Source organism: Mesitornis unicolor, unplaced genomic scaffold, assembly GCF_000695765.1.
Source record: "Mesitornis unicolor isolate BGI_N332 unplaced genomic scaffold, ASM69576v1 scaffold8470, whole genome shotgun sequence".
In the NCBI taxonomy this organism is placed as follows: domain Eukaryota; kingdom Metazoa; phylum Chordata; class Aves; order Mesitornithiformes; family Mesitornithidae; genus Mesitornis; species Mesitornis unicolor.
Genome location: NW_010157523.1, coordinates 1 through 23,225, shown reverse-complemented (window position 1 = coordinate 23,225; position 23,225 = coordinate 1). Strand labels below are relative to the sequence as shown.

At 41.0% G+C, this 23,225-nt stretch overlaps 1 protein-coding gene and 1 pseudogene across 1 annotated transcript; both read left to right on the top strand.

The window, feature by feature from the left end:
- The first annotated feature begins 3,334 nt into the window (after positions 1-3,334).
- Positions 3,335-8,358, top strand: LOC104537444 (carboxymethylenebutenolidase homolog). The gene is made up of 5 exons (XM_010180344.1): positions 3,335-3,540; positions 4,170-4,277; positions 6,142-6,284; positions 6,698-6,789; positions 8,179-8,358. Exons 1-5 carry the CDS (start codon positions 3,335-3,337, stop codon positions 8,356-8,358), a joined length of 729 nt encoding a protein of 242 aa, XP_010178646.1.
- Positions 8,359-15,254: 6,896 nt separating this feature from the next.
- On the top strand, positions 15,255-23,081 carry LOC104537457 (annotated as a pseudogene).
- The last annotated feature ends 144 nt before the right edge of the window (positions 23,082-23,225 follow it).

Sequence of the window (23,225 nt, the reverse complement as noted above, 5' to 3'; positions counted from 1 at the left end):
TGTGCTAAGCCTCTCCTCCTCACCTCCCAATCCCAAAGTCTGCAGAAGAGCTGAAGAGCACCTGGAAGCTGAATGGGCAGCAGCAGGAGCAAAACTGTCATCGGGACTGGTTTTCTTCTTCTTGTGTTTAAAGAAATCTAGCTGGTACCTCTCTGAGCAGAAGCAGCGAGCTGGGCTAAAACAGGATCCTGTACTCCAGGTATGTGATGGCAAACTGGTCCACAAAGTTGACAGCAGAGGAAGTCTAACTACTCTTAACTGTTCGGAAAGGGACAAATCTGAAATTGCTAAGCAGTTAGACATAGCACTAGATTGGAGCACTTACCATTGAATTAAATTACTGTTGGACTTTATAATACTATCACTGGACCCAGGAAAAGGGCAGAGATGTCACATCTTGGCATCAATAGTCCAAGGTCCTGCCAAATAGCACAGCACTTTGAGATCACGTGCTCATATTCACTTTCTGGGAAGAGGGATTAACCTCAGGACTATCTTTGCCCCTATTTGACCTGATTGTTTTTTTAAAGATTTTTAGCCTCACCTTCCAAGTAGGGATTTGTTTTTTCCTATTGAAAACTAAGACTCAGCAGGACTTAACCATGTGATTTGTTGCACCCTAAAAACGTAGTAGTTCGGGTCTGTCCCACCACCCAAGGCAGCCCACCTTTGCCTTGTGATAGTAGTAAATATCTCTCCTCAGTTTTTATGTTACTTGCACAAAAGCTGAATGGTACTGAGACACCCAAGGAAAAGCAGGACCACTGGTGAGAAGAAGCTCTAAGGCGGCTTTCTCTTGACGTGCAGCAGGGTTACAGCAGGCTGATGGATATCACTCTTTTTTCCCTGTTAGCAGCAGTCAGGTTTTGCCCTGTTTCTAGCTTCCCACCAAGCCCTGTGTCTCCTCTGTGCTGCAGCTCAGCAATGAGGAGCAGGGTGTAAAGGAGAGATGCTGCCTGCTCGGAACTGTGCCATGGGGAAAGCAGGAAAAGGAAAAGTGTAATGGCTGAAATTGGTGGGAAGAGGGAATGAGGTGAGACAGGATGGGTAGGAAATATCCTGGCTTGTTGCTTTGCCACACCACGTTGCGTGGGATAAAGCGGGCGGGAACAAATAAAGCTTCTGACTGAACAGGATCCTGTCAAAGACTCCTAAGCAGTTCAGGTGTGGCTGACTATGTACTAAGGTTCCCTACAGCCTGGTGCCTGGAGGACAGCCAGCTGGATAGGCATCAAGCAAGATTAGCCAAATAAATGATTTCTGGGAAGCAACCAACATATAGGCAGTAGGCTGTTTCACAACTGTTGCAAAGCTTAATGCCTCCTAAACAGTACTTCCTTGAAGGGAACACCATAGGTTGAGCAAAAGACCTTAGACGAGTAAGACGTGGCTGCTGCTTCAGAAGCCAGTGGTGTTAGCCATCTTCAGGAGTGCCTGAGAATTCTCCAGGAAGTCTCTTACACTTCAATAAGCTTATTAATCTTAGGTAAAAAAAAAAAAGAGGTAGGAAGCACTTTGGCATGAACGTCTCTCAAGCTTTTTCAGGCCTGTTGTACAGGGTCTTAAACTAGGAGATACTCTCACATGCATGTTACAACTTCCACTTTCATACGATGCCAAAACAATGGAGGTTTTAGTCCTGAAGACCAGGCTTCTTCATGCTTCCTAGCGCCAACACTGACATTCAGATGTTGAGAAAGGTGAGTGAACAATTAACACATGTTAGCTCTCAGTTATCAGCACAAGGGATTACTCATGATGTAAGATCATGCACCTCATGGTTATTTCTGAAGCAGCTTGATTCTAGTAGTGAAGCCACATTCGCCCAGTTCCTGTATCTCTACACCACATTCTTATCAGCCAGGGGTTGTGGTTGTAATCGAGCATATTTGCTCGAAGTCAGTGCTGGCCCTGCCAGATCTGGTGACAGCAGCCCCAGGGTTGGGAGAGGATGAGGAAGAGCAGTGTCTGCACTGTACATTGGGAGGGCTGATTATCTTGCGTGTAAGGCAGTCTGAATGCATATAAAATTTGATGCTGTTATTGAGCCTGTGTTAATCATGCAAGCTGAGAAGTGTTGAGTAAGGCATAAGCGAGCAGTGAGTCTATGCAGCACTGACTCTCTGTTCTTCAGGTAGCCTGCACTATGGATCCAAATGTGTCTATGTTGCCTAGGCAAAAATTTCCATTATTCAGTGAAACCTAGTTCTCCGCTTCTGTGGCTAATTGAGAGCTGAGGAAGGTGCACAGTTTTACCAGATTTTGCCACACTTCCATGAAGACTAGATCATTTTCTGAAGTGCATGTTAAAATGCAAACAGAAATAATAGGCTGATGTAGAAATGGTAGAGTGGAGACAGGCATAATGTATATGCAGGTGTGTGCACTGCATCCCCAGGGACAGTTTCAAAGTCAGTACGTGGCTACGAAATGCTACTATTAACAGTCCCCCTGCAGACTTAATTGGATTCCTTGTATAGATGCATTATAACACTACCTTTAATTACAGGATCACATTCTACTTTTTGCACAGAGTCCATTCCAAGCTCCTGACACAGAGAGTCAGAACAACTTTTGACTTTAATCCCTCTAGCACAGCTACTGGCTCATTGTCTGTAATTGCTGTATTTGGAGAAGAGACAAAATCAAATACTCTCACATATTTTGAATGAGATTTACATATCTGCTTGTTTTCTTGCTATGCCTTTCAAGGGCATATGGGCCCAAGGCATTGGAATCTAATTTACAAACCCGTACTGTGGTCCTTCACCAGCTGCGCCCAATACGTCAGCTCCCAGAACAGCTGTGATGGTGCTACTGAAAGCATAGATTACTGCTAGCAGGTGGCAGTTTTGAGAGAACCACTGAACACTGTACTTTTCTGTAGAAGTTGAGTGCTGTGGTCCTTACCTATCACATAAATCAAAGAAACCAGCATGGGATTCTCCATGAAGACATGTGTGATGGCCCCATACCTGGGGAGAGAGTGACATCAGAAGCCGTACTGCTTCACACCAGTGCTGACAGTGTGTCATGGGAGCAAAACAAACGTGATATGAGAGGCAGGACCTACATGTACAGGTTATTTGTAATTTTATGGCTTTGCTTTTGGTATTTCTCTTCATTCTTAGATTAATAACACATGATGGACTAAGAGACATTCAGCACTGGAACACTGCTTTTGCTTTTTTCCACTTTCTCCTTTCAGACAGGGATGTCAATGTTACAGAAGTTATTAAACTACTTTCTGCAGACCGTATTTGCCTTTATTTGCCCGTAATAATTTTTACTTTCTTGCTCACTTTCCCCCTCTCCCCTTTTTTTAGGTTTCCAAATGGCTGATCCTTTCCTATATCACACTGGAGAAAGATCTCATTATGGGTGCCTTGGACATGAAGTACAAATTGAGCACATCATGGCATATGTTTGTAGACCATCCTTTTTCACAGACAAAGCAGTGATTGTTGTTCATGATATATTTGGATGGCTGTTCCCAGACATTAGATACATAGTCGATTTGATTGCAGGTCATGGATACATGTAAGCAGCTGTCTTTCCTGTCTTCCTTTTAAATGCACTGATAGATCACCAGCCACAAAGCTAAGCATGGCATATGGTGTTTCCCATATACATATGGCATTTCAGTCAGAGCGAATAAAAAAGCAAAGGGACAAAATGTTCCCATAAGGCCACCAAGGCTACTAAAACTGACCCTTTAAAAATGGCTACCTAAGCACCAAGCCACAAGAAGAGTCGCAAAGTGCAGTGTTTGTGCTTATGTGGCAGCGTGTGTGACTAAAAGATAAACATTAGTATCTATCTTTAAGTTGTATAAGGTTTTCAGAACCAAACCTTTTGAACAGTTGCTTTATCTTTGACTAGCAGACATATGTGTGTTTGTGTAGAATCAGGACGGTTGCTTAATCCCTTTAATTTTTTATTAATTATGTCTGAGGAAATAATGAGAGTTTATTTGTGGTTACTTGTCCCTAGAAAGACATACACTTTTAACTCTGCTGACTGCCAGAACAGGATGAGTAGAATTTGATTCAGATAGTAACCATGTAGATGTGTACTCTGGAGTAGAAAAGACATTAGGAGACATTTAGACATCCGCAGATTCTCCCCACTTGGACATGAAAGTTGACCTGACTCCGTGTCTCACACAGCACCATCTGCCCAGACTTCTTCAAGGGAACAGAGCCCTGGAAAACTACTGATCACTGGGCTGACTTTGCTGACTGGATGAAAGCTCATGATCCTACGAAAGTAGATAAGTAAGATGCATATTTGTACTTGAACTTCAAAAAGCATCCAGCAAATGAGGGGAATTTGTATGAAATGTTAAATGTGGCACCTCACTACAGGGCAAGCTGGCTGTGTGCACAGAGTTGCTTATTCTGGGCGGTTCTTCTGTCGTTCTGGGTACTGTCTTGGCTGGGATTTGGAAAGGATCATCTGCTATATTCATCATTGTTTATTGTCCTATCTTGTTTTCCTGGGTCCTTTTCTAACTATGTCATACTGGTCAGGCAGGCTCATAGCCAGTGTTTCACAGGCTGTGAAATACTCAGCACTCTCACCCACAAGTGCTGATTCTGCCTCCAGTTCCTCAAGATAAGGAGGAAAACCCTTGCACAAGTGCTCATGTTATCTGCCAGTTGTCACTTGCTCATCTTCTATCTGCTTTGTAGATAATGACAAGTGTAGATTATATTCTCCTGAGCAGCACTAGATAAAAATTTCAAGACTACATAAAACCTAAGATATATATGATCAGCTACACTGTTTTTCTCAATGTGATTCAGAGGGCCCACTATCTGTAGAGCCTAGCAGCATGTGTAACAAGGCTTCCCTGAATTATGGGAGGCATAACTGTTTCTTCAGCATCTATCACCACAGCCCAAAACTTCAGAAGGTGATAGTGACGCAGTGACACCCCATTACTCAGCTATAATCTTGTAGGCCACAAGTATTCTTCTGACACTTTTGAGACATCCCAGCAGCCACAGCCTAACTTCAACATCTCTCAGCAAAGCTTCTGATCATATAGTTGTAGAAGCTGTGACTGGACTTTTTTAAAAGACAAATGACTAACACCTGTAAAAAAATCCTGCTCCAAAGAGTGAGTAGATATGTAGGCACTGTCTTAAGCAATTACGATGTCAAGGACACACCTGTGCTGTCTTTTGAGGGTTCACTTGTAGCTGCCCTGAAGGTCAGATCTGTTGCTCTTTCAGAGCACGAAGAATGGAACACACCCATGACTTAGTACCCTTCCAAACAAATTTAATCTGAGAAAGCTCATCCATTCACAGTGGACAAGCTACAGGCCTAGGATATGATCTCCTGTTTGTGTCACTCTTGTTCTGCTTTTTGTCAGCCTCACAAAACCTGTGATGATCATACTAATGTGCTTAATAGAAAATATAGTTATTAGTATACACAGTCTGCATTTAAAATTAATTTAAAACTCTGTAGATAATAAAAAAGATAAAAACATTGAGACCTAAGAAGCTGGCAATTAAAAAAAAAATTGCCTGCTCTGACGTACACTAAAAAAAATTACATAATTTTTGCGTTATACCACATGCAAAGCCTGTTTTTTTTTAAACAATATAGTTACTGACAGTTTAATTTTGAGTAATTGCTACTTTAGTATAGTGTTATTGCATGTGGGCTTGGTAGGATATTTCAATATTAACTCATGCAATAGGAATGACATACTCAAGATAAATCTTTATCTAAATAGGTGGACTCTGTAGAGATAGCATAGTGAAACTTATCTATTCCTACAATCCATAATGCAAGATGTTGTTCTACTCGCAGATATGTCTTGTCTTTAGTTGTCCTGTCCTAGACAAAGTGATTCAATTAAAAATTTGCTTCTTTTGAAAACAAAGGAGCAGGTCACTTATTCAGGTAAGTATTTAAGTACCTACACACCTGTACTTCCCTAAACTAGGACCCATTTAAAAATAGAAGCCACCCTGTGGACTGAAATGTGTTTTTAAGGTATTCTCTGTTTTAAATAATTGGGGGTGCAGAAAAGGTTATGTATCTCTTTTAATTTACTTCTTAAATTGTAAAGTAATGATTCTGCAATAGATTCCTTAGTTTGCTTTTGTTTATATGTCTTAGGGAAGCTGATGTTGTCTTGAAGTATCTAAAGGAACAATGCGGTGCAAAGAAGATTGGTATCGTTGGGTTTTCCTGGGGTGGAATGGCAGTACATCACTTGATGCTGAAAAATCCTCAATTAACCGCTGGGGTGTCCCTCTATGGTAGTGTAGAACACATGACAACTTACATGGGCTCACATGATTATGCGTAGTTTGTAAGTCTAGTTATTGCTTTGTAACAATTTCTGTAAATACTCAACTCAAAGGTGAGTTGTAGATTTTAATTATGGTTATTTCAGCAATACGCTATATTGGCATAAAAGAATTCATAATGCTGTAAACTAGAAAAAAAATGTTTCCTTTCACACAGCAATTTTTTAATTTCTTTTTTTTGTGCTTGGAAAGTAGGGAAATGTATTTTCCAAATCCTTTTTTCTCCATCCAAATAGAAACTGTGCTGATCTAGAAAATGTACATAACAAGTAAACCTAAATAGAAATTTTGACTTTTAATTTGCCATTTATCTTGCAAGAACATTAACCTCACTAACAGACTGTTTCTCAAACACATTATAGGAATAATAAGGGACTCTGAAGAAAGATACGATTTACTAAATCCCACATTTTTCATTTTTGGTGAGAAAGACCACACTATTTCTTCTGATCAGGTAAGCTGTTGTACTGGAAATACTTCTTCTTTTCCTGTAGTTCTTTTATCCCACACAGAAAACCTAGTGTGTTAGAAACCATTTTCAGACATGAAAAGTCAGATAGGCTTGTTTTGCTTATGTTGCAACTTACCGCATATCTTGCTTAGGTTATTCAAAGCTGTTTCTTTGAGGTGAGAGATGCAGTAAACACCAGTCATCAGTCTCTGGTTGGACAAGCAGAGTGTGAAACTGGGCAGGGAGATCCAACTGGAATGAGCCTAACATCTCAAAAGCTTGGATACTGCTGCTATGGATGAGAGAACAGGTAGTTAAACCACTGATGCCAGACTTTGAATGGAAAAAAATAATTTCAGCAGTGTGGTCTGAGAACGCAGATGACAAAGTTTACTTCCAACTGGGTTATTCAATAACTTTATTTGTACCTCAAATATTTGTCTCCTCTGCACAGGAAAATAAATCCCTCACTCCCTGTTACCTTTTTAATGTTGAAAATGTCTTTTTCCCAGCAGCACAATTTTCATAAATACTTTTTTCCCATCATGCATTATACTCTGAAACCATACCTTTTTCTCCTGAAGCCTTCTCTCTGAGAAGTACCTCTGCAGATTGTGTAAGAAAAAATCTGCATTGAAAAAAAAAATCCTCAACATTATTTTATGCATTGAGCAATAAAGGCTTCTGTGGAAAAAAAATAATTGTGAACATGAAATAAATTACAGTAACATATCTAATTTGCTTAATAAGTAGAATTAAAGTTGCAGGGGCAAAATACGGGTTCATTTTTCTATTTTCTGACTCTTTAATGGAAATGAGCACAAAAATGTGTCTAAACATGAATAAAGGTACATAATCACCTGATTAATACTCTGTGTAAGCATGTGTGGACTTATCATCAAAAGATTGTGCAGGAGCAGTGTCTTTTTGTTATACAGCAAACTAAAATAAACCCCTGTTTTTTCTTAAACTCTGTTACTAAGCCTATCAAAATACTTTGGACTGAGAGTCACTGAGGTTTATGGAATATATTCTTCCAAGATCAGAACTTAAAATCAAGTCACAAACCTAAGTCTCTGAATAGAAATGCACCTGTGCCTTTGTGGCAGTGAGATTTACCAAACCATCTTTGCAGTAACTGTTGAGGTTCTTAGTCTCACCCATACTTATAAAAAAATGTTTCTGTCTTGTATTTCAAAGAGGGGTTTTCTCATCTGTTGAGCAACAGAATCTGCTTCGAGTGTGACAGACAGGAAAAGACAAAGATATAGCAACAGAAGAAATGGGAAGTTTGGCAAACTTGAAAAACAAAAACAAAAACAGAAACAAAATAACTAAAACCAAAACCAAAACCCAACCCACAACATAATGGAAAAATGCTTTCTTTTACAGATCATCTTATTAGAGGAGAAGCTGAAAGAGTACTGTAAAGTTCCATATAAAATTAAAGTTTATCCTGGACAAGTTCATGGGTTTGCACAACTGAAGCCAGAAGATATGAAACCTGATGATAAACCTTATATTGAAGAAGCTAGAAAGGATATGATTGATTGGGTCAAAATGTTTGTTTGACAAAAATATGAAGTAACACTAGGCTTCAAGATCAGTGTTTGATTTAATTTGAGAGAAGAAAACAGCCAAGAGAAAACTGTCTGGTTTCAAAAATTGTCACAAACAAAAGCAGGAACTTTTTAATTTATAGTTCTTAATTATTTTTTTGCAACATTTGCACAAGATTGTGAAATAAAAGTTGGACTAAAGGACGATTAGGCATTAAAAAGTTGCTTCAATTTATCTTGCCTTGTATTTGCTTCATTACTCTATGTTGTTTCATCAATAGTAATGATTTAGTTTATCATTTGCGTACGCTAGTGAGTATGACTCCATCATGACTTTATGCGAGTAGTTTCAGACTTTACTTTGGTATGATGATTGGTGGTCATAGATGTTAACACAGAAATACTCCAGGTTTACATACAGACTTTTTTAAATGAACCACAAAGCATTTATCTTAGCTATACTGCTGTATGGGGCAAAATGAGGCTTTAGCTATGTTGAGTTAGGAAGGAATGGTGTTAGGTGGCAACCTCCAGGTATTCCCTTGGCAATGTTAAGAAGGGCACTTCTAGTATTGCTTCGTTGACATCAAGGAAAAACATAACCAGACCCTCCTGGCTATGGAAGTCACCCAGGCATGAACACTGTGGAAACAGTGAGTTTATTGTCCTGCTCTAAACTGTGGTGATCAGGCACAGGACTGACAAACAGGTACCCCCACTCAGTCCTGATTATATGGTTTGTTTTACATAATATCCCTTGTTCCTCTCCCAAGTTCTTCACCTTCATCACCCTTATCTTCTCCCAATTACACAACACATAAACAACAGTAAACATCCTTGTTTACCTTTGTTGCACTGGCTCCAGTTTTGCTGACTTGCTGACCTTTTTTTATTTCATTTTAAAATTTTATTTCTTTGGCAATGACTTGGTAGCTTGTGTTTATTCAGAGATGCTCTGAAGGACCTATGTTCTTTTTTATTTTCTACAACATCTGTCAGTTTCTCACACCGTTGCCTTGTTGATGTAGCAATAAACCAAGGCTAGCTATCTGCATGGATATTACTTTGCTTTTAGTATCAGGAACATTTGACAGTTTCACACATTGCTATCCTATCAGTGTAACTACACAGTCACGGTATGCCTGTTGTCTGCACATCTCAACAGACTGAATATGTTAAACAATACTGCTGTGAGGAGATACGTCATGAAGTTAGAGGCATGATACATACTGTATGTTGCTCAGCTCTCTGCTCTGCCAGTCAGCATCTGTGTGGCCAGTCAGCATGTCTGTCTTTGTTTTCTGGGCAACCCTATCGGTGGATGTATGGCTCTAGACATCATGATGGAGGATGCTCAATAGTTAGAGAGAATGAAGCTTGAAATGGAGAACATAAACACTGTGTTATAGTCGAGAAAGATGCCCTGTTGCAAGCACGCAGGTATCTCCAGTGGCTGACCTTCTTGCTAAGGTGCCGCACTTCTGCAAAGCTAGTAACGGCAGCCCCATGCTCTGCAGCCAAGCGCACCAACCTCCTGAAATAAGTTTACTTTGACACAGAGACAGAAGGATAAAAGAAAAATACATGTGTGTGTGGGAGGGGGTTAAGTACCTCCCTGGATGTGCTTTGTGACTTGAGACCAGACTTCAGTTAGTGCTGGGGGTACCTGAAGCAGTGCTACCAATCCCCACACACACCTGTTCTACCTACAGACGTTGCTTCTCCTCCAGGAGGCTGGGGCAGCCAGCCCGACGCTCCCTGCCAGCAGCCACCAGGAACCCTGCCCGCTCAAAAGAGTCTGCCATGTCCCAGGAATGCTAGGACGCTTTTGGCCCAGTGGGGTAGAAGCACTTACGGGTCAGGCAAGGCTGTAGGCGGTGTGACTGGCAATGACTGCACCCGCAGAGGCGGGAAGCCAGCAGTGGCAACTTTGCCATTGTCTGGATGCAGTTCTTAACCAGCACGGTTGGTGAAGGAATCACCCTCTTTGGAGAGTTTCAAAACTCCTTAGGGTGAAGCCTTGAGCAATGCAGGCTGGCTTAGAAGCTGCCCTGGCCTATGGCAGGAGACGGGATGAGGTGTCTTCCAGGGAAGCCTTCAACCCCAAACCTCCTCTGAACCCCAGAATCCTCATGTCAACCTGGTGCTTTCTGCAAGATAACCCGAGTTCGTGCTAGCCCATGTGCCCATGCGGCTGTATCAGAACACTGGCCGTATCTTGTGTAGCCAAACATCCAGGTCGCAATCCTGCAGCATCCCCGCATACCCCAAGGAGAGCTCTTGGCACCACTCATGTCCCAGTGCGCCTTCATGACCTCAGAAAAATCCTCCAAGTATTGTGGGCTCATGAAGGCAGTGCCATACATAAAGTCACTTTTGTAGGAGATGAGGGGTGAGCATGATCACAGAATCACAGAATCTCAGGAGTTGGAAGGGACCTCGAAAGATCATCTAGTCTAACCCCCCAAAGCTCTTGCTAATCAGGAAAATATAAATTTGAGGGAGCTGGGAAAGCAGTGTTTGCTGTAACTTGTCTTGAACTGAAAAATGTCGGTTGTGGTGGTGGTGTTCAAAACCTTTTTGAAGTTGGCTATAAACACACACTGCACATGCAGCAGCTTTCTCCTGTTTTCCCAAATACTATGCAGCTTCTTAAAGATAAGCATTTAGCGGGGAGCTTCTTTCTATGAAGCTAACGAGCTGGGTGCTGTAGCTGTGGGGCAGCACATGTGGGACGCAGCTGCAGGTTGTGTAAATGACTTTTACAGGAGTGGTGTGAAAGCCTGCCTGTACTCCTCTCCAAATGCACTGAGACCGGGGTGGTCAGGGCTGGCACAGGGTCTCTCCAGTCATTCACAGCACGTGGCCATGAATGCCATAGCTTTTGGGGCCTCTTATAAATTGTCCCAGGCTTGGTTGGTCAACCTTGGTGGTGGTGGCTGCCCTGGTCTCATCCTGGTTCATTCCCTCTGCCCTTGTCCCTCCATGTTGATCAGAGTGCAGGTAAGGTGTTTGTTGGCAGTGTGTAAGCTTTCCTCTAGATCATTAAAAGCTGTATTGAGGCAGGATTCCTCACGCTTATGGAAAAGGGAGAATACTTTGCCTCAGGAGAAAGGAAGGAGGTGTTTTCTGCACATAACCCCACGCTGCTCAGCCCAGCCATAACTGTAGTTTAGGTGAGATCTGAAGTACATTGCTACTGTAGCTTGCTTTTCAGTACTGTATTAAAAGTACTGTGTCTAGCAGCTTCACAGCCATCCTCACTCCAGGAAATGTCCACAAGATGGGGCCCCTCTCCTTGATTGCCATGAGGAAGATTTTTAGGGTGTTTGGCTGTAATTGCAATCGTCAACACTCTGAATGGTCCCTGTCAAACTCTGCGGTAACAGTACACCACTGTCAAAGGAAACCTGGCTTCCTAGTAAATGGGAAGCCTTAGTGAGCAAACCTGCTGAATGTTGTCCCTGCGTGCAGCAAGGCACTGTAGCCTGCTGGATTATGACAAAATGTGGAGTGTCACCTCCCTTTTAGGACTCTCTAGTTATTCAGAGGGAGCCCTGCTTGTGATACAACAACGTCACACCCTGCACTTTATTTGCGCTACTGAATGTTTTATCAGTTTATCTCCTGTACATGGCAAAATCAAACTGCCTTGGAATATCATTAAAACTTGATAAAACAACAAGTTGGAAGAAGCATGATTTGAATTGCACCCTGAGGGTATTCTGTTTATGCTTGCTCATCGTGCATAAGATCTTTTTTTATTGTATAAGCATATATAAATAGGGGCATACCAAGCTGCTTAAGGGAATTTTAATCGCGACTAACAGTATTAGTACCAAAATGCTGAGTTAATCGCCTCGTAATTCTCTGTTATTTAAGCTTGATTGACCAAATAGTGCAAAATCACATTAAAATGACTCAGCAAACTAAAAATCAGTTGAGAGGGGACACACCTTAGGCCACCCAAACATATACCACTGAAAGAACATTCAAAGAATAGCAATTAGTAAGTCTGAACTGCTGCTATTCAAGCATCATCTGCGCTTAGTAAAGGTAGGAGAAGCCTTTGCTGTAGCATGGACTCTTGCAGAGACCATTTTTTCCTGTTTCACATCTGGCACTGCTATCACTTGAGGATCAGAGCTCACTGAGTGAGAAGACAGGAAATTGCCACCTTGATGACGTGTCATAGAGGAAGGAGGAAAAGGGCGGATGAGGTGTTTAAGTAATGGGAAGAACAAATAGAGGGATGAAGGAGAAGGCACAGAAGTGTTTCAAACTGGAGCTATTTAGAGCCTTGTTACCTATTTCTGTGTTGCTGCTGTAGCCCCAGGCTTATCATTGTGGGTGGGAGAACAGTACAGATGCTGTTGTGCTATGGCTGCAATATTAGAAGTTCTTAGATCAGGCTCTCTGCCTAAACTGGGTCTTACCAAAATAGTTACACTATTTGGTTTTATTTCATAGAGGGGCTTATGTGAGAGACTAAATCTTGAAACTGGGAAGGGTAAATCAACGCAATGGAAATGCCAGATCTGGGCTGTAATATGTCCTGCATGGGCTTGATGAAATGTGACAAAGTGTCTAAAACTGCAAGGCTGTAAAGTATTGTAGACAGTAATTTTTCAAAAGCAGGCAAGGTGTGCAACATTTTAAAGTCATGATGAAATCCTCACTTCAGAAAGCTTTGAAAGAAAGTCAGAAGACATGTCAATGCAGTTGATTTCTTAGGTGGATATAAAACCTGAGTAGCTGGTATGTTAAAAGTCTTCACGTATCTCAGCCGCAGACAAGTCTGAACTGTATTTCATTTGAAGTTTCACAAATGGAAAGAGCTGATCTCGCCTACAAGTGCAAAGGGCTGATCTAAACTGCAGTTACAATCAGATGCCTGCTCATTAAATTTGCAGTGATTGAATTATATATAGGTGAAAATTAGAATTCAATTAATAAACAACTTCTAAAATCCTAGGTTCCTGCAATTTTTATTTAAACGTATTTTAGCTGTAACAGATAAATTCTGCAGGGAATGTTTTGTTCATGGTCTGGTAAACATCTCTATTAATCCCTTCTGTGAACTATTCTTACGTACTTCTGAAAATCTGCAACCATGTCAGTTTAATTAGTAATTTTTACCAAAAATTCACCCTGTTCAAAGAAAGGTTTTGGCATGTTTGTAGGGATACCCTCAGCAGTGCAAGCTACTTTACCCCTTTCTGTGAATAAATTTGTAAACATCCTTTGAGTCATTATATTTTTTAAAAAAACTTATTGATACAGCATGTTGGTTTTGTTTATTAAACCTTGGCAATATTGTTATTTTTGTTTAAACACAACTTGTGTTTTAACGTGTCTTTTAAAACAGATTTATTTTAAAATAAACAAGGTTTTTACTTAAATAGAAATAAATTTTTGTTGGCTTTCTGCTCAGATCAACTGCTTGTGAGGGAAAAGAGTTGGCAAGCACAATGGCAGGAGAGTTGTAAGTCTGGTTAGCTGTGCAGAGTGCGTTTGAAGTCTCATGCCTTCGCTTTGCCTGAGATTTGGAAAGGAGACTTCTGCCCCACCGTAATGCTGGCAAAGCTGCAGTCAGTCTAACTGGCAGGTTAAACTCCAGCTGCATCTTTTGGAAGTTAAACAGTGATTGATTCGGGAAGGTCAGGAGGCAACCTTTGTTCAAAAAAGGCACTGTTGAGAGATGTCCTTAAAAGGAGCCAGTTCTTGGTGTTGGGAACCTCTCCATGTATCAGCTCAAAGCTCATAGTCCTGTGAAAAGAGTATAATTGGTGTAAAGAGGCAGGATTTGGAGTAATTTGTTTTGTTGTTTACTGGGTTTTCTTGTTTAGTTTTTAATACCATTTACCATGTGACATATGTTTGTAGAGGCAAAATTGAAGAGGAGTGGGAGTCCTGGAAGTGTATCAAAGGCTGTTTGAATTAGTCAGAAAATCTAGAAGGGGATAAATGAAGAAAAAAGAAAATTTAGAATTACTTCTAACAAGAAATAGTTAAGCATTGAAGCCTGCATTTGATTTTTACTGCCAGCATGCTGCATTTCACTTCAGCAAGGCAATCAGGCAGACCAAGGAATAGCGTTCCAGTGCATGCATTTACACGGGAAGCTAGGCTAGCTCTTGTTAATAAGCAAGCAGTGCCATTTTGATCAGTTAAGAGTGGTGGCAGAGCTAGAGTAAACAGCTTCTCAAATTAGGGTAGGAGAAAGGCTTTGTGTGTGACTACCTCCTGCTTGGTGAAGAGGGAAGAGTAAAAGGCACAAAAAACTACTTGGGTTTAAAAATATCCTACAGTGACGTATCACCAGTTGAAATGCAAGGATGCAAGAGGACCAGCAAAGTATATCTAAGCAGCAGCAGCCTTGAATTTTTGGTGGAGGAAGGGAAAGGGACATGCACAGTGAAAACTTGAAGGGAAAAAGTCAGAAAGGCAAGATGCTGACAGTGGAGTCTCACAGGAGGAACAGCAAGAGGTTACCAGATGCCAGTCTGTGAGGAGGAGCTGTAAGTCCACATGAGGGGAATGGTTATGAAGCACAGTGTGTGGGGACATCACATGGAAATGTAGTTATCACATGCTGGATTGCTCCAGGCATAAAGTTAGGAATAACAGGTTGATGTAAGCTCTTCTTCTGGCCTTACAACACTCCTGGATTATGCTAACTGACCTGGAATTCATAAATATTTATGATAACCAGAGAGGGCTGGTGTCAAAAGCATGTTTACAATAAAAACATAGCTTTTACTTCTAATCTTGCAGTATCAAGTGGGTTTTACCAGGTGTCTGGAGGAGCTGGTGGGACTGCATGAAGATTATCACCTATAATCACAGTTTTTGCTGCAAATAAATTGTATTACTGTTTGTCCTTTATGCTTTCCTGCAGATTCCTAGATGGCTAATGAATCAAGGCCCTGCCCATGTGGTATTTGAGACAGGTTTGACTATGTGGGTTGTGGGCTAGAAGTGCAAGTTAAGCACATCAAGGCGTATGTTTGCAAACCACCTGCCAGCACAGAGAAAGCTGTGATTGTGACTCATGATATATTTGGATGGCAACTCCCAAACATGAGATACATGGCTGATATGCTTGCAGCTAATGGATACATGTAAGAAATCTTAGATTCTCCAAGAAATCCCATTCTTTATGATTTCTAGCCTTGCATTAGAACAGTTATTCCCATATGTGAGAGGAACTACTACCAGGGCAGTTTGAGTAACGTATTTTCATAATACAGAACCACAAAGGAACATTGCTGTGAAATGTTGCAGAGTACAGTATGCTTCCTTTATACTTTGCTGTTCACAGAAGAAATGACTGTACACACAGAAAGCGTAGAATATTGAAATCATGATGCAGTAAAAAGGGATTCTGATAAATTTCCCAGCAATGTGAAATGGCTTTAAAAAATACTGTGTTCTAAAGCAGAGGTGTGCATTCTGTTTTTCGAAGTCTTTTAAAAATAAGCACTAATTCAAGATAAATTATATGATGGGATTTTAAAAAAATTGTCATCAGCAGATCTATGAATGCATGTCATATATTTTGAATGTGATATTGGATATGCACGTTGAATATATGCATATGAGTGACTCATATGCACACATGGGATATTAAATACAGTCGCTTCCTCCCTGCAAATCTTTCATGCTCGTTTTTGGTGCCCTACAAGAGTTAAATTCTAAAATGCAGCAACATCTTGCAATAACTGGATATGCTGCAAGGTGGTTCATTTACAGTATACATTATAAACATTCATATAGAGTTGGAACGAATGTGAAGTTCTAAAAAGCAAACCTCCACGTAATTCTGTAGAGGTCTGATTTGAGAGATGATGCCTTTAATGCTCCCAGCCCATGGAGCATGAGTGAAGTCAGATGTCAGCTGACAGCTGCCATGTGGCTGAGATCTGTCTGTGGAGCTGAAAGGAACTCTGTGTCTCTGAGAGGAAGATAGTACCTTTGAGAAGATTAGGGTTTCTGATACACTGGAACAATGAATTAGTCTATAGTCTGCTCCTGGCTACTGTCTGTCCTGAGGACTTGACATCCCCTATTCTGCTCCATGATTGGAAGAATGTCTTGTGACCAAATGCAATCATTCTCGACATGAGACTGGACATACACCTTTCACGCTGTGCAGGACACTGGCAATTGCTAGCATGACAGTGTGCTTCCTTATTACAGAAAGAGTCCACTCAGTCAGAAGTACCCACTGTCTGATGAGCTGGTATTTCTCCACACTACTTTCTGTATTTTTTTCCTGTGATTCATGCCATGCCATACTTCTTTCTGTAACACCTCCTTTCCCTCCACCTGCACTGTTAATACCACAGTGGTCAAGGGAAGAAGGCTATGGTTTCCATTGCTCTAGCCAGGAGTTGAGCTGAGAGTTTTCAGGCAGCAGTGTCTGAACGAAGAGAGCCCATGCATGTCTTCCCCAATTGCTTCAGGATGCTGCTGAACTGGTTCACCAATGTTTATTGAGAGGAAAATAGCTGAATTTTTTCCTGGTGCAGTATGGGATGAGGAGCTGGGAGAGTTGTGTTTCAGAGACCACATTAAGACTGATGGCTTGTAGTGTCTTATCAGGCTAGTTTAAGTGGGGTGAACATGTTCTGCATGAGCTTGGGAAGGTTCACTTTCAAGGCAATGCATAGGCTTTCTGACAGGCACTTGTCCAAGGGCTGTGCAATTTTGCCCATACCTTTCCAAATACAAATATGGTGTAGATGTCACTGTTTTTTCACAGAGATAATCGAACACAGTAAAAAAAAAATGCTTGCAACATACTTTTTTCTAATTTAGGCCAAATATTTCACCATGATCACTGAGATAGGTACATACTGTGCGTCAAAGAAGAGAGAAAGCCAAAGGCATGTAATAAGTGAAAGATGACAGCAGTTTCCCAGGGATCCCATTGCTTCCCTGGGGACTAGGCTTGAAAGAACACACAGCAGCATCTGGGGGTGACCTAGTGATCAGCCTTCCTTCTGCATAAGGAGACAGTATTATCCACTAGTGATTGACCCAAGACCATACCAAGCCAGAGTTTGGGAACTCCCACGATGCAGGAACCCTCTTTAGTACTGAGTGGACTCTTACTGTACTTCCCCTTTTCCAGACACCAAATGACGTCTGCGATAAAACACTCTTCTCTTTTTTCTCTACATATTTTCCCTTCACTTGTTCTTTGCTGATCTCCATACATCTGGTGTGTGTTTTTCTTCCCCTAGCTCATAAGTCAGACTCATGTGCTTTGTAGTAAATAACTATTTTATGTGATTGCCTTTGTTTAAATGGAATCCATTAATGATGGATTTATGTTAAATTATATTATATTGTATGCAAAATCTAAAATTCTTGTTATCAGAACCTAGTTTGATAATCTTTTACAAGATAATATATTGTTTTAATGTATATAGTTTCAAATTATATATTCAAAACAGGTAAAATACTAAGGATAAAAATATTTATATTTTCCAGATTTGTATCACAAATTGTATTATGTGGTTTAGTCATTGAAAAAAAGGCTATATAGATACCTATAAAGATTTTCTAAAGCTCAAAGGCATTTCTGTAGAATAGTTAGCAAGATATTTAGAAACATTACTTTCTCAGGAAAAACAAATCAAAACAAAATTATGCCTGGATAGAAACTTTCCATGCTATGAAGGGACAAAAAAAATCTCAGTGTTTGATTAATTCTTTCAGTTTTGTTACTTTTGTGTGTGTGTCTGTGTGTGCAGAGCCATCTGCCCAGACTTTTTTTGCAGGAAGATAAGCTTGGAAGCCTTCTGATGGCTGGTCCAAGTTTGATGATTGACTGAAAACTCGAGATGCCAGGAAAATCAACAAGTAAGGTGCCAGGGAGCTGGATATCACATTGCCTGCTGCTGTCAGATATTGCTTCCTGGCCCCTGCTTTTCTTTTTTTTCCTTTGAGATTGGATGCGGTGAATCTACCAGTGAAGGTGGCCTTTTTAATGACTGGAAGTGGATGGAATCAGTGACTTTTGCTTTGGACAGAGTTCAAGGACAACTTGTTCAGTAGTGGCTTAGTGAAGAGTTTTATCATCTGATGTTGATATCACAAACTGCTAATTGCTTCCTCTGCCTCAAAAAATATAGTTTAAAAATGACCAGTGACCCAAGCAGTGAGAAAGAGTAATTCTCATCTTGAGTCTCACTGAGTGTAACAGATGGATACTTTAAGATGTTGTATGGAAAGAAGAAAAGAGTTTTTGATTGCGCCACAGTACTTGCCCAGCATGGTGTAGCTGGCCCCAGGTAGCTGACGACTGGATCGTCTGTTGTTAGGGCGCATTAAGGGCCCATGAGTCCCTAGGGGACAAGGTGCTGAGAGCCAAGAGGAGCAGTGCCAAGGCCCCATCCCACAGTACTCCAGAAAGATGGGCAGGGCAGGCACCAGGATGGCAGCCCGGGACAACTGAGGCAGGTCCAAGGCCAAGCTGGGAATGAAGAAGTTGGGGTCAGGAGCAGGTCTGGAGACATTGATCAGTGTCAGATGCAGTCCAGTGATCACCAGCCAGGTCTGCAGTGATGTGGCAGGGCCAAAGCCAAGCTGGGAGGTCGGTCTGTGATTCCATGATCTGGACAGGGGCATGGATCAACAAGGCCCATGGCCAGGAACAGGCATGCCTGTGACACAGCAGGAGCTGTAGATCAAGCAAGGCCAAATGGCGAAGCTTAAAAGCAACTTCCACAGGAGACAGAGATTGTCAGCCCTTGCTGAGACTGCCCCAAAGCACTCTTTGAGAGCCTCTCCTCATGGTCAGCAGAGGCAATAGAGCAGTCCTCAGCTGCACTATCTCTAGGTTGACCCTAGGTCTTGACAGCAAACCCCTGAGGGGTGGGAGGAATGGATGTGCTTAGGGTCCTGAACACAGATTTGGTGTGCAGCCTCTTCACTGTGAAGTATTTCTAAGACCAAGTTTGCTGTGATTTGAACTCATGGTATGTTGGCTGCCTTAATAAAAAATGCTAACTTTTGTCACATTGCACAGCTCTGTAGCAGTGGGAGAACAGGGCTGTTTACTGCTACAACAGGACAGGAGTCAAACTCCTGGCTTAGCAAAGGTCAAGGGAAAGGCACGAAGCTGCACTTACATGCAGAATATGTGCTCTTGCAGTTAGTGGGATCAAGGGTATCTTCGTTAGCTCCTAAAGATGTTATCCTGGCACCATTGCTGAAGAAACTCTGTTGGTTCCAGTTTAGTCCAGCTGTTGGTGTAACTGCATCTCTTTTTGTGCATTTTAGGACAGCTGACTGATAGCTGAGTTGTATTGAGTGGTGATGGCATTTTCTTGATTACTCAGATTTCCTGGATTCACATCAGTCCAGTTACATTAGAATGTCCTTTGGTTTCCTTAATTAACAATTTCCTTCTAGTAATGGAGTCTGTAATACCTATTTTAGATTTCTCTTGCAGATTTTGAAACAGACTTTACTGGTGTCTTCCTGAACTGTAGCAGTGTTTGTGCACCTTTTGTTTTGCTCTTTCCTGAATCTATCAGGTAGCTTAAGGGCTTCCTTCCTCTTGCCTTAGAGGCAGACCATGTGATTCAAATTACCGTGTCTCCTCACAGCAGAAACACACCACCTCTGGAGAGAAATAGGACTGATTTCTTCAACACGCTGATAGCACCTTGGGGTTCTTTAGTTACTGCATGTGACCTAGGCCGAGTGATAAAAAAACTCTGTAACTAGAAGGGGTACTGACAGATAGTTACTCACATTTGACTAAAAATGGAACAGGATTAAACATTTGAAGGGAGAATGACAGCTGGAACAGCTAAAATAAGAGGCAAGTACCAACTGCTGCTCTTCACTGAAAGGGTTGTGTTATTGTTTGTAGAGCAGGAATGTTCCTGGACTGTTGAACTCAGGCTGCTACAGGATGCCAAGGTCCTTTGCCAAGCAAAGGTGTTTTCTTCTCTGTAACTTGAATTAGAACCTTCTGGCCTCTAAATCCTGGTGTGGGGGCAGAGCTCTGCAGCCATTTGGCTGTTTGTATGATAAATGACTCTCATGTCCTTAGTGAAGAAGTGAGCGTAGGGACCATTGAGGAACAGAAGGTAGTGCTTTTCATGTGAAGCAGTCCTCGAGGGTCACAGCTCAGGCAGTGATCTATGGCCTGCTGTGGCTTCCAGTTAGCTTTGAATTTAAGCTGTTGGTTATTTTTAACTTGTTAATGTTAGCAAGTAAAGTCTCCTGTTGTTTTAGTCCTGCCCCCAAAGAGATCATGTATTCCCCTCTCATGTGCAACTCTCAACTGCCCGAGCATTTATCAGCAAAGACCTGTCACCAGCAGAGGTGCTCTGCTGCCTTAATGATGCAGAAGGAAGCTGTTGGCCAGACAATACTGAGAAGGTGTTAGACTAATTAGAGACCAAACTAATTAACTTCCTCAAAGAGCAAATATCTTTCTTGGACTGTTTGGAATAGCTATGTTGGAGGTTCCAGGGTGCAGGTATTTGGTGAAAAGGTTATGGGAGACATAACTGAATCATTTCCAGAGAGCTCCTGTCTCAGAAGGGTCAGTTGTAGTGGAAACTTTCTAGTTTGGCAATCTGTCCCCTCTCTGCTGCAGTGGGAAGGAAGGATTGGGCTCTGCTTGGCATTTCTTACAGGCGATTCATGTGTTTCAAGTATCAGCTCCAGTGAAGAAGGAATGTTTTGGCACTTAATTTGCTTCTGTGTGAGTTTGTGCGTTGGCAGATAATGTGATATTTGGGAGACTGATGTATTGACTGTATACGTATCTTGCATGCCCCAGGGGGCAAGGAACTGGGGCTGCAAATAGAGTCTTGAGGTGGTATCAATACTTAACTGCTACCTCTCGCCCACCAGTACTTTCTCTTTACTTCCTCTGCATGGTGACACCCATTTCAGGGTAAATAGGTATTTTCAGAACACAGCATCTGGGCAAGGTCCTGTTTCAAGCTATATTGTAAATTCTGAAAACATCTACCGTGTTAGTTACATTGACTTTCCTGCAGCAAATATTTCAGGCACTAACTTACAGTTATTGTCAGCATTTTGACTGTGTAATGAATAATATTCCCTAGAGAGGCTTTTATTACTATTTCTATCTACATTTACAAAGCAAAAATTCATCCAGCTTCTCAGAGTATTTTATGCTTTTTTAACTTTTAGGTAGGTGTTTAATCTATCTTCTACTTTCCATCGCTTTAGGTTTCCTTTGATATATATTATTCATGTTGTAATTTTATTTAATTCCATTCAGTTCTTTTTTTTTCCTCTTTCTGATGATTTCAGATTAGCAGCCCACAATATTTGTCTGAAATAATGATTTATTTAAAGTCTGTGAAAGAAAATACAGTAGCAGCACATTACGGGGACACATATTAATCTCTGGATTTTATTTTCACATTTTAAAATACTGTTTTTACTGTGTATACTTAATCTGCATTTGTGTATATGTTCCAGTGAAGCTGATGCTGTCCTGAAATATCTAAAGGAATAGTGCTGTACAAAGAATTAGGAGTTGTTGTTTTTTGCTGGGGTGATATTGCTGTATTTCACTTGATGATGACATACCTGGAATTAAAGGCTGGTGTTTCTCTCTATGGTATGTAAATACAAGCAGGTACACATGCATATCTATATTGTGTAGCTTAAGTACTTGATCTAGCATTATTTATTCAATTCTGGCTGTCAGCTGATGAAGAGAGTGATTTTGTGTGGGAATGGTTGAAAGCTCCACCAGGGGAGATTTAGATTGGACATTAGGAAGCATTTATTTACCAAGAGGGTGATCAAACACTGAAGAGGTTTCCTAGAGAGGTCATCGATGCCCCAAGCCTATCAGTGTTTAAGAGGAATTTGGACAGTGCTCTTAACAACAGGCTTTAACTTTTGGTCAGCCCTGAATTGGTCAGGCAGTTGGACTCGATAATCCCTGTAGGTTTCTTCCAACTGGAATACTCTATTTTCAGCAGAGTAGGAAAGATATTATGCAAAGAAGATGGTGGTGAGGATATTTGTTCCTAGTATAAGAATGGGTCATAGCAGCCATGTCTTTATTTCAGGTCTGGACAGATGTACATGTTCTTTGGTCATCTTCCCAGTTTAGCTCCCTTTAGCTCCCTTTTCCTGTTTACTACTACTCTGCACACTGCAGAGCTAGAAATTCACCCAGGAGCAGAGAGTGCTATTTTAGATCTAGCTACTCTGTAAAGTTAGATTGTGGTTATTTTAACACTACCTTTCCTTTTATACTCTGCTTAAGAAGCTGGGATAGCTAAGCTGCCCTTCACTAATGTTCTCAGAATGTAAATTTTGATCTACTTAGCATTGACTTTCCCAATCAATTTAAAAGAAGTAAAGCTTGTATGCACAAAAGGCATCTTTCAAGGCTTACTAATTCAGATATTCAGTCTTAAGAAACTGGCTTAAATACAGTTTTAATCTAGGTGGGTGTTCTTCTTGGAGCTTGAAATTCAAGCTGGTATTTATGTCTACATATTGCTTGAGACATGAAAACTTCACTGCAGAAGTAGAGTGCTATATTTGAATCTGCATTTCACCTTAAAAGTCAATTGAAGAGTGGGGTTTTTTTGCTTGTTTCTTTAATGTTTTCTAGAACTAATCAAGGATTCTGATGATATATCCTATCTCCCAAATCCTACATTTTTCATTTTTGTTGAAAAGGATTACTTCATTCCACTTTGTCAAGTATGCTAATAACCTCTATCTTCTTTCATTTCTGCATGTTTAAATTTCCATGCTGAATTGGGAGTCACAACTCAGCCTCATAATAGTGCTTGAAGGTCAAAAAATAAGCAGAGAACTTCCCTGGTGTTTGCTGGAAGGACCACT

Bases quoted from the DNA above. Each gene is read 5' to 3' on its own strand.
- LOC104537444 (XM_010180344.1), top strand. From the start codon at position 3,335: ATGGCTGATCCTTTCCTATATCACACTGGAGAAAGATCTCATTATGGG. The intron at 3,541-4,169 runs GTAAGCAGCTGT...TGTCTCACACAG, and splicing joins ATTGCAGGTCATGGATACAT to CACCATCTGCCCAGACTTCT. The intron at 4,278-6,141 runs GTAAGATGCATA...TATATGTCTTAG, and splicing joins GATCCTACGAAAGTAGATAA to GGAAGCTGATGTTGTCTTGA.